Genomic DNA, 12,321 nt, shown 5'->3' on the forward strand with positions numbered 1-12,321 from the left:
AAGTCTCTTGTTCTGTCTATTTAGAGTTTTTAGTTTGGCTATTAGAGTAGGGGCATCATTAGAAAAGCAGGTATAGAAAACCATTATAATTCAGGATACCATGTACTTTATAGAGACAGTACCCATTTCTACTTTAATATTTTTTTAATATTCCTACTTTAATAATATCTTTATTCAAATTTTGTCAATTTTTCATATTCACATTGAGTCAATACATGCATGTACATGGTTTGTTTTTGTTTGTTTATTGGTTTGTTTGTTGGTTTGCTGGGAATGCAGTTCATTGGTGGAGTGCATGCTTGGCATGTGGAAGCCCTGGGTACGTTTCTCAGTGCTGCCAAACAACCAACAGAATGTTTCTGCAGATTAGAGCATATGCGATTGGCTCTTTCTTTACATACTGATGTATGTGAGATATGCATCAGAACACAGAACTTACAGAAAAATATGTGGAAAACTATAACAGAAGGACCTTGGCTGTAGTGTGGAAAGACAGGGAATTAGGATGGCGGTTATTGACTAAATATGAAAGTCTAAAACCCCAGCGGACATTAGATGTGGATATAGAGTCACAATGTCAATGTGCTGCACCTAATTCTTATGAGTTACATATTTCCCCACAAATCTGTTTAAAGCCAAATAATTTAAGTAATGTGTTTTTATTTTCTTCTAGTCATATGGACTTTTAAAAAGCTTTATGAAACTCAACTCTTCTTTAATTAACTGAAGATTCATTCTAGGTTTTATGAAATATTAGAGATTATAAGTATTAGATGGTTTCTGTAATTAGTAATATTTACATAATTCTTGTATAATTCCATCCACCTTTAGAACACTGACATTGACATACTTAGGATGTAGAAACATTTTCCTTACTACAAGGATTAGTTTTTTTTTATTTGGGAGTGAATTGTTTGAAACAGAGCAATGTCTACATTTTCATCTGTTCATATGCGCAGATAAACATGCCAATTTTCAAAGTTGGAAATGTATTTCCCATTTAACATTGTCTGTCTCCATGAACCTACATGAACAACGCTGAGCAGTAATTGCATCTATGTAGAACTGTCTCTCACTTGTTTTTGTTTGCTTGGAATTGCTACCCTCTGCCCCCTTTGCAATCTATCTTTTTCTTCCCAGTATACTGTATAATACAACAATGCATCTGAAATTTCTAGAACATTAAAAGATAATAAAGTATACTAGTATAAGTGAAGTTTTAGAAATGCTTTTAGACTTTATTCAGTTCCACCTTAAATGTTAATAATTGTTTACTGAAGGCAAGATTAGGTATTTGTCTACTTCCAAGTAAAAAGATAAAACAGATGGGTTCACATTAGTTAAATATTTGCAGTGAGGAATTAAGTGAAACTACATTTACAGCCAATTTCAGAAATACAAATTTAGAAGCATATTTAAAGAATATTAAGAATATAATGGAGTCTCTTCTTTCATGTGTTTTTATAGTTCTCTCTGGTAGATAAGAAAATCACTAAAAAAGTAAAAAATTATTTTTGGTCCATTCCTATAAAGGAATATCAGGCAAATTTTCTATGAATTCATGCAGAAATCATATTTAAGGAACTAAAACATGGTGATAAATTTGTTATTTGCTGTTTCAAGTCTGTTAATATAAATATAAAATATGGTTCAGAAACCAAATAAGCATTTATTTGATACTGGAAAATGTTAACATATTGATTTTATTTGTAGATGTGGATGAGTGCTCTCTAATGCCGAGTATCTGTGGCACAGCCATGTGCAAGAACATTCCAGGAGACTTCGAATGTGAATGTCCCGAAGGCTACAGATATGATCCCTCATCAAAATCTTGTAAAGGTAGAATAATTGTGCTTATGGTAGAGATGGTGGGTTTGAACCCCAAGTTAATACCAAACAAAGCAATGCTTTTGCTAACTGCTGATACAGCTTGGTTGGTTTGGTGATTACAGGCTTTCTTACAGAATAGAAGTGCCAAGTAAGACTCATGGTCTTTGATATTTAATATCACTCATCCCATTTAATCTATTAACCTTCATAAAAGCTAGAGACTTCCTTGTTATAAAAGCAAAATGAACACATTTTTATAGCCTATAGATAACCTTCAAAGAAAATGTGAATTTGAAAGGAAAAAATTCTTATAGACAAGGAGAAATGACTCAAGCTTTAATTATGGGACTGAAACCATGAGCCTTCTTAGCACCTTAGGTTTTATTCCATAGTTTTTTCCAATCATTTTTCTGTGCATGTGTAGCTTATTTTAAAATAGAAAATTCGACTGGAGAGCTGAGTCAGCAGTTAAGAGCATTGCAGAGGCTCTTGCAGAGGATCTGGATTCAGTTCCCAAAGCCCATGACATGTGGCTCCCAACCACCTGCCACTTCAGTTTCAGTGGGTCTGACTCTCTCCTACGGCCTCCACCAACACCTGTACATACATGGTGCACATTTATGCACTCAGGTGCACACACATGCATACAAAATAAAATATAATTATAACAAGAGAGTTGAAGTAAGATATTTATTATCTCGATTAGAAAGCTGAGGATTACTGATCTGTGATGCAAACACCTATGGTGTGAACAGCCCCTGTGGATGCTGCTCTCTCTTTGTAAGGTTGCCATAGTGTCAGCATAACACTAAATGCATTAACTTAAATGCATTAACTCTGCTTTTGCTTTAGATTGTTTAGGAATTCTCTCATATATATCCCTTTAAATGTTTTAAACTTTCAAATCAAATTAACATCATGTCTAAAACTAATCACCTCGATAATAATAGAACACACAGTATGCTTGTAATGATTATAAAGTGGGGAACTGAGTGACACACTAATCAGTCACCACACCTCTGCAGCCTCCACTTGACACTTGTCTGTTTTCAAAACCTCTTCATCACCACAAATACAAACTGTGAAGCAGACAACTTGAGCTTTCTCTTAATGGTTTTCTTATTACAGACAATCTGTAACTCGAATAAGACTTTCTGACTTGGAATTTATATAAATGGATAGTGATTTCATAATATATGCTCATTTTCCCTAAGTGTTTATACTGCTATTGAAATGTTAATGTTTTACCTCACTCTTGGTCAACATGCATACAATTCTGCTTTCCAATATTCCTCATGGCAATTTCTGTAGGAAAACTAGGACTTCTGATTCACTGAAACAGAGATAAGCAGGGTTCTAATTACAACTGAGACTTCTTAAATTCAGGTTGGCTTGATGAAGGACTTAGGGTGCTAGTTAGTATTCCCAGAACCTCCACAAGTCAGGTCCTTGTCTTGTTAATTAAGCATTACCCTAAACCTAGCCCTAGCCCTAGCCCTAGCCCTAGCCCTAGCCCTAGCCCTAGCCCTAGCCCTAGCCCTAGCCCTAGCCCTAGCCCTAGCCCTAGCCCTAGCCCTAACAGAGATGAATCTCATAGACCACGGGGAAGTTAAGTTTTAGAAAGGAATTTATAATGTGCTCGCTCGTAGGTAGTGTTTAAGAGGATGCAAATGAGCAGAGCTTCTGTGGGCTAGCAGCCACCCAGAACTGGGGTACCACTGATCTGCTTGTTTAGGGGCTTACTGGAGGACTTCTGGCAGAAACTGTTGAGGAATGAGAAGTGAGGTGTCAGTCTAATCACCTGCCCCAATATCTGTTTCAGGTATCAGAGGTACAGTTTCAGTCACATCCTCAGATATAGCTTCTAGGCAGCTATGTAAAAGAAGAGGTATGATAACAAGAAATCAGACTGAAAACTAAAACTCCCAAACACTGTTCGCATTTCTGGGGCGCTTCCAACAAGGACGAGATCATGAACCTTTCTAGCTTCTGTCCAAGGATAAGGATCAAAGTCCTTGGCCCTAAATGGCCTGAACAGCTTCTATTATCTGCTATCATCATCATCATTAGGCATTTTCATAACCTAGATTGTAGTTTCATTTGCTAACGGACAGATTTTAAATGTTTTATAAATGGGTACATATATATCTTTAGTATTATACCATATAATTTTAATGCATTTAAAGTATGATTAACTCTGGAAATGTATCTTAAAGTATTTAAAAGAGCATGCATTACATGATAACATTAATAAGAATTTCATAAATTTATAATAGGGTATATCAAATGTAATTTCAGGGACTTTCCATAGCCCTGGAATAGTCTTGTGCTCAGACATGTTATTGCAAAGTGGAGAGCTGGGGACAGATCAGTTAAAATATTTCAAATTATGGAAAGCAATAGCACAGTGAAGTTTGAAAAACACAAACATTAATATATATCATTAAATTTATGGCCACAAGTTCTTAATATCACCCAACATGACCATGACAGATATTCATTATTCAGCATCATTTATGGTCATACTCTACAGTGGAAGCAAAATGATGAGTCAAATATCTACACTCTCCACTTAGAAATACCAACTGGTGACACATGATTAAATCAACATGTATTAATATGTGATATGATCTCTGATCTGAGTTGATGAGAGAGTGAAAATATAGTTACTCTAAAACACAAAACAAAAGATATTAATTTGTTGGGAGATGAAGGACTTCTGAGCGAAGTAGAGGTGGTTTTGTCAAAGCATCTTGGTGATGACGAGAAGGGAATTTGGGAAAGGCTGGCTAGGGGAGCATAATCACCAGGGAAGAGGAAATGAGCACATGAGGCCCATGCACTGATTGGTTATATAGAAGGACACTGAACCTGAAAGTCAGAGTTCAATGGCCAAGGTCATGAGGGCGACCAAATAGCAAATGAATGGGTAGAGAATTCTGTCTAGCTATGTATGGTGGATAACTCTGTGGATCTGAATTATTAGAAAGAAGTTGCAACTACAAAGGGTGGTAGATTGGCTAAAATTGCAGTGACTATGAGGAGTTCTAATTGTTGCGGTCCAGAACCTAATTACAATTTATCTTAGGTGAGTTCTCTAAATACCACCTCTGTGTCAGACTAAATATCCCATGACTAACAGATAAACACTCTTGGGACTTTATTAACAAAACCCTAGGTTTTAATAAACAAAAGATAACATCTGAAGCCTATCCACTTTGCCTTATCTCCTTAATGTTGTCACTAGTGTATTTAACTAGTACCTTGACTTATAAATTTCTTTGATCTCTTAACTATAAACATTTCATAAAATTGCTTCCATGTTGGAGCCTAAGACTTATGCTCACATTAGTCTGTGTCCTTGGACAGTATTACTCCTATTTGATTAGAAAATAAACTACCCCATATCTCTTTTGAATAAAAACCAATATGGTCAGTATTAATTGTTGCCTTATTATATTAGAAAAACTCTGATGTTTTTGATTTTGTCAGTTTCTCCACTGATTTAACTTTCAATCCATTAAGGTTATCTTTCCTTCCTTTTACTATCTCTCCATCCACGTCTTCACCTTTATCCTCCTGATTTCTTCTCTTTTACAGTTATTCCTTATTTTCAAAACAAAGAATTGAGAGATGATTTAAATGAAATTTTTATAATCACAAATGACCATGGAGACCCTAAGATGAAAATCAGAAAATTAGCATAATTACTAAACTATTGTTAATTATTGAAAATGATAAAATGTTTGGAACACATACATAAAAATGGTACTTGCAGCTCCATGGAACTTCCAGGTCAAATGTTTCAATATACTATTGTGGGTATTCTGTTTTCTAAGGAACTGCATTTATGTCTATTGGATCAAACATTTAGATGCTATGAAGGGTTCTTCTCTTTCCATCTCAGATGTGGATGAATGCTCTGAGAACATGTGTGCTCAACTGTGTGTCAATTACCCCGGAGGCTACTCTTGTTACTGTGATGGGAAGAAAGGATTCAAACTTGCCCAAGATCAGAAGAGTTGTGAGGTAAACCTTCTAAATCCAAAACTTCTTCCTAAGCAGGGGATGATGGTGCACACTTTTAATCCTAGCACCTGGGAGGCAGAGGCAGAAGGATCTCTGAGGTTAGTCTGGTTTACAGAGTGAGTTCCAGGACAGCCAGGGCTACACAGAGAATGAGAAGAAAACAACCCTAAACTTCTTCCCTGTTTTTGGAAATGAGAGATCCAGATGTTTTCAGGATCCCTGGTCTTTGGCTTAATGATCTTCATTGAAAGAATTCAGGTGAAATATAGAACACAATGTGGAAGATAGGTGAATTCATTGTACAATAGAGAAACATACTCACAGAGGTTAAGAGTGGTAAGAAACCAGAGAACACATTGCAGAGCTGATGGCTCTCTAGGGGTAAGAATCAAGAACATTCTCACAAGGTGAGAGTGGACAATGGCTAGATTACATTGTGCCCTTATGTAGTTTGGTCTTTCTCCTCTTCCTCCTCGTCCTCGTCCTCCTCCTCCTTGTCCTCCTCATCCTCCTCGTCCTCCTCCTCCTTGTCCTCCTCCTCTTCCTCCTCCTCCTCCTCCTCCTCTTTCTCCTTTGTGTCTTTTTAAAGACATAAAATCTCTAGAACAGAAAACTCTCCTGAGTGCCATTTTCCTGCCCACATGATTGACAGGTCTATCTGATTGACTCTGACTTGAGAGGGCAAAAGCATGCCTTTGTTCTTTGTCAGAAAGCCAGATAGTTATCCATTATGAAGTGTTCGGATCCTGGAATTCTATCACTTACACTTTAGATAGTTATCAAGTAATAACCTTCCTGCATCTCAGTGTGGCATGTCTCCTCCCAGTCCCAGAGATAGGACTCAGGTCTCATTTCTCTGACCAGTAATTAAAGTCTGGCAGTTGGACTCTTTGGTTTTGCAAGTGGCTGATGATAAAGAAGGCATCCATCTCCAGTGTCCTCTAATCCCACTAAAAGAATATAACATAGAAATTAGTGAGAATATTTTATAGCATCCTTCTGTATCACACTATGGCCAGGGTGCCGATTGCTTGTCTGAGTTCATAAATGTTCAGTGTTCATAAACTTCCTGATGGAAACAAACTTGTCACAAGAAGATTTAGTGACAATAAATGTATCACAATTAAGAGACCGATTGTGTTCACCAGAGTGTCTCAAATACACTTTTCAACACTCACATTTAATGCATAATTGACCCAAGAAATCAATTGGCAGGAAGTTTTAATTTTTTCCTTATTGAATAAAAAAGTCAACATTTGACCCCCTCATCTCTGTTCTTTTTTTAAATTTCTTTTAGAAATAATAAGGCACACATGCTAGTGATTCTATTCTTGCATTTTAAAACATGTGAAGGTGAAATTATATATGATTATTAGACAGACTGTTTTAAATGCCTAAATAATGATTTCACTGTGTACAACTATAATTAACTATATAAGTATATACACACACAAACATGCATACATACACACACACATATACATACAACCAAGATGAGTCAGTATATGCTCAGAAAAACTGTTTTAAAAAAATCACACTACCCAATGTGAAAAATAAACTGAGAAAGATAAGGAGATTCATGGATGTAAGTAGGAATTCTGGGGTGACTTGAAAGGCCATAAGGTAGGATTTCTTATTTTATAGCTTAATCTCTTATTATTTCCACATGTCCTATAGAGCATACCACTATTCACATTGGAATGGTTATGAAATTCCCCAGGGAGGGCTCTACTTAATAACTGCAGAATTACTTGTAAAAGCCCTTTGTTTTATCCAAAATCTCATCTTTCGAATGTTCCTGTTGAGCTTTAAGAAACAAATACTTGATAAAAGATCACACGACTTCAAGTCATTTTCATGTAAATTTCTTAGAGACTGAGATGCTAACTTAGTTTTATTTCCTCTCCAGTTGTCAGTATTCCCTTGAGTATCTAGACAGCACATTTGCCCTCACAACAGACTTTTAATAACCAAATGAATGATTTGTAGATATAATTACTACAAGGCATTGTACAGTTTATTGTCGATATACTTTCTGGAACTTGATGAAAAGGTCTGTGTTTAGCACTGAGGTGTGTGAAAGAAATAATAAAGATAATCTGAAGCCACACACATGTATTTTTGGAGGCTTTGTGCATGAGTTTTAAAAGGAAATGGAAGATAGTCATTGTTGTTTGCAAAGAAATTCTATTGTGTGAGAATTTCAGAGGCTATTTTGAGAACTAAAAAGAGAAGACAAACAGCACACATCAATCCTTACTTTCTGCTTTCTCTAGGGGATTCCAGTGTGCCTTTCCCTGGATCTTGACAAAAATTATGAATTATTATATTTGGCTGAGCAGTTTGCGGGAGTTGTCTTATACCTGAAATTTCGATTGCCAGATATCACCAGGTGAGGAACCAATGTTGGTGGGAATTCATACAGTTTAAACAGTCAAGTATAAAAGGAAGGTGGAAGATGGACCACTGCAGATTTGTCATCAATGGGATAACTTTGGTACATTACCATTTAGCTGATCTTCCCATGTTCAGCTTCCACACTAGAGCCTTTTCAAATCTGTCCAGGCTCACTTTGCCAATGCAAACTTACTTTATCCCATCCAGTTTCATTTCCCAGTGATTACGCATTTACTAAGAAGCTGTAAAAGGGGATCTAACCCACTTGCGAAATATTCATTCTTCTTTTATATATTACAAGTGAAGAAAATCAGTGTATTGATGGAGTATCATTACATTCAAAAGTAATAAGAAACATTGACAAATTGGCTTGAGTAATAGACTAAAGAAATAGTGACTTAGTTTGGCAATTCGAATGCCTCAACTTTTGTTATTTTGTAGTTAGATTGATATTAGGGAGAGTGTTTTTGTGTGCATTTCTCAGTCAGTTCTAATTTGTCAAATACATACATGTTAGCATCTCAATGCATATATGTTCAAGCTAGAAGCAATAAATTAGAATTTTGTTGTTATAAAGAGAAGAGAAAATTATTTAAAGTTGAGTTCAGAGCTTAAATTTCAAAATATACTAATTATATAATCATGAATGTTTAAGTTTCATTAAACATTGATTGCCCACTGATCAGTTTAACTGAATGTGTGTAAGTTTTATGTGAATGAGCATATAGCTGTCTCCTTAGAGGTCTGCCAGAGCCTGACATATTCAGAGGCAGATGCTCACAGCTAACCATTGAACTGATCATGGTGTTCCCAATGGACGAGTTAGAGAGAAGAATGAAGGAGCTGAAAGGGATTGTGGCCTATGGGGAGAGCAAAAATACCAACCAACCAGAACTTCCAGGGTCTAAACCACCATCCTGGGAGTACACAGGGAGGAACCCATACCTCCAGCTGTTTATGTAGGGGAGGATGGCCTTGTTGGGCATAGGTGGGAGAGGAGATCCTTGGTCTCATGAAGGGTGGATGTCCCAGTGTGGGGGAATTTGAGTATGAGGAGGTGGGAGTGGGTAGGTAGGTGGGTGGGGGCAGGTACTCATAGAAGCAGCAGGAGGGGGGATGGGATGGGGGTTCCTGAGTGTGTGTGGGGGAATGGGGAAAGGTGATAACATTTAAAATGTAAATAAAATATTCAATAAAAAAACTTATTCTAAGATTCCTTTAAGCAGGTGTGTGTCTTAGATGTTTCATTTTCTTGAATATTTAGTTTCACCACAAACATTTCCAAATAAATACTATTTTTAGTGATTGAGATTATTGGAAATCCAACTTTGCTATAAGAACAAGAAGAGAAAGGGAGAAAACTGTTAAAATATATCTGTATTTACTTTGAGATTATTTATTTCTTTTTGACAACTCATTCTGACTTGATGTTTAACATTGGATCAGAATTAGGAAAAGAGTCTTTCCTTAGTTTCTTCATTGATTTATTTACTTTGCACTTTCAGAAGTGTAATATTTTTTATACATTACATATTAAAGGCACAGCTCGATGAATATTTATAAACTTGTTTTAAACAAATTTCTTCACCTCTGCTTTTCATAACTAACTGCTTCCTTTTGCCCTGCCAAATGTTGACAAATTCTGTCTTTTTTCAACTCTACAATAATTTTGAAACAGAATAAATCGATCCCCAATGTAATGAGTCAGGATGCAGTGATGCATTCCAGAAAGAACATATGCAGAACATGACTCTTTGAAATACCATTTAGCTTTATTTTTCAAAGAAAAGGAAATTATCTCCATAATAGGATCAACTTCTGGAGATCATGACCAAACACAGATTTAATTTTTGGCAAGACAGTTCATTTTCAACAACAGCCAAATGCTCAGACAATTGTGAGGAAGGACATAAGTTCTTATGCCAAAGGAAATAGTTCTTTTTTTTTTTTTAACTATAAACAGGCCAGTGTATTCCTGTTACAGTGTTTTGCATCCAACACAGTTGACATTCTATCTCTTTCAGATATTTTCTTGGAAATTCAAACTATGGGGATATTTGTTCTACCTTCTTTTCTTTGTTGCCTTTGTGACTATTGATACTGTCTTTGTGACTAATGGTATTGCCTTTGTGACTATTGATATGCGATAATGGAATATATATATTTTTGTTGACTTGCTTTGAACAAAGAGAAGTCTTAAGTCTTTAACTCAAATTCTTTTACCTAGTTTACATAATAAATAATTATATAACTATTTTTTCCCTTTTCCTATTTGTCTTTGTTTTAAAATCATCTTTATTGGCAAATGTGTTGGGGATCTTCATGCTGATTCTCAAGACATATTCTAAGGGCAGGCAATCAGTCAACATACAGAATCCTTAAGATTGTCCTTCCGTGTAATAGCTGTACTGGACACATGCCCAGAGTCTTGATAACAGCAAGCATTATTAGAGTACACTGTCCCCCAACAACGAGCTAGGCTGGATTTGTTAAGCGTAATTCCCATGCATCCTACCTCAGTGATTTATGCTATTTCAGCATTTGGAAAGCTTCGCCAAGCTTTTCTTTTTTTCTTGCTTACTTTCTGCCTTCATTTTCCCTCTTTCCCTCCTTTAATTTCTTCCTGTCTTTTCTGTGAAACTTTTCATGCCCCAGAAAGGAGGGGGGCCCAGATTTTTTCAGCAGCCATTTTCCTCGTGGTGGCTAAGCCCTTACCTCTTGTTGGCTAAGCTCTTCTAGCTTCTTTTTGACACAACTATATATTCCTATTCTCTTTTCCCTCATGAATCTGCCTGCGGCCTTTTTTGTCTCTGGAAATCTCATGTGACACAGCCAACAACCTTTTTAGAAAGAACAAAGGCACAGAGCATTCTGATCATGTCTCTCACAAACTTGGTGTGTTATGTAAATTGTCAGGGCACCTACAAAGGTTCTCTGAGGTCATGGTTTTTCTTTTTTTCCTTTTTTTTCTGGTCAGCCCTTGAGATTCATAGTGCAGAGCCATAGTGCTCCTTTTTTGATAATTACAGGAAAGGTTACTTATATTTTTAATAATCTAAAAGCTATCTTATGGAGCCCTGTGAGTGATTCTTATCTGGAATATGTGAAATCATAGGGAGCATATGGTTTTTTGCTAGATAAACCAAGATTGTCATTGTAACATCTTTCACTGTTTATTCATGGATACAGTACAATCATACACATGCACAAGCACATACACACACACAAACACACACACACACACACAAACACACACAAACACACCTTACTCTTACATATAGAGTGTATAAATATTCCTGTACACATGTATTAATACCATATTTTATAGTATCTGAGACAAAATACATACTTTCAAAAGATATACCATGAATGAAAAAAATAATAGCAATGTATTGACTCATCGAGAAAAAGACTACAAGAATAATCAAAAAACCAAATAAACAGGTTTTGAAATACATATGGAATGAGAAACAACCTGTGAACAGTTTAATGCTGCTTTTTTAAAAAAAAAAATCTTTAAATTTCAGGGAATTTTTCTTCTTTTTGTATAGTACTGTTTGTCCATCCAAGGTGTGTGTGCTGGGGGAGCCACTGAACCTTCTGAATTTCTCACAAGAAGACTGTCTCTTTGTTTAGATTTTCAGCTGAATTTGATTTTCGGACATATGATTCAGAGGGCATCATACTGTATGCAGAATCTCTCGATCACTCAAATTGGCTCCTGATTGCACTTCGTGATGGAAAGATTGAAGTTCAGTTTAAGAATGAGTTTTCGACCCAAATCACAACTGGAGGCAATGTTATTAACAATGGTATATGGAATATGGTATGTTTGGGATTTCATATTAATCTCTTTATTTGGATATACTTTTTGTAAAATTATAATCTGATTGTTAAGTGAAAGCAAAGCAAAATATGTTGGATCAACCAATGTTAGGACTTTGATTCTACACCCAATTACTCTTGATAGCAATTTGAGAAATTGTTCCATGTTCAAACTGCTTTGTTTTTAAATTTTTACTCTTTTTTTAGTAGCTGTTTTTTGGGTGAATTATTGGGTCGCCC

General features: G+C 35.9%; 1 protein-coding gene across 1 annotated transcript in view; it reads left to right on the forward strand.

Moving 5' to 3' along the window:
• Pros1 (protein S) overlaps nt 1-12,321 on the forward strand; it is a 68,884-nt gene that overhangs the window by 41,019 nt on the left and 15,544 nt on the right. Inside the window, exons 7-10 of the mRNA XM_028761164.1 lie at nt 1,714-1,839; nt 5,738-5,859; nt 8,136-8,251; nt 11,893-12,082. Of these exons, the coding sequence (XP_028616997.1) occupies nt 1,714-1,839; nt 5,738-5,859; nt 8,136-8,251; nt 11,893-12,082 (554 nt within the window). The remainder of the gene's footprint in view (nt 1-1,713; nt 1,840-5,737; nt 5,860-8,135; nt 8,252-11,892; nt 12,083-12,321) is intronic.

Source organism: Grammomys surdaster, unplaced genomic scaffold, assembly GCF_004785775.1.
Source record: "Grammomys surdaster isolate TR1022 unplaced genomic scaffold, NIH_TR_1.0 126679, whole genome shotgun sequence".
NCBI lineage: Eukaryota > Metazoa > Chordata > Mammalia > Rodentia > Muridae > Grammomys > Grammomys surdaster.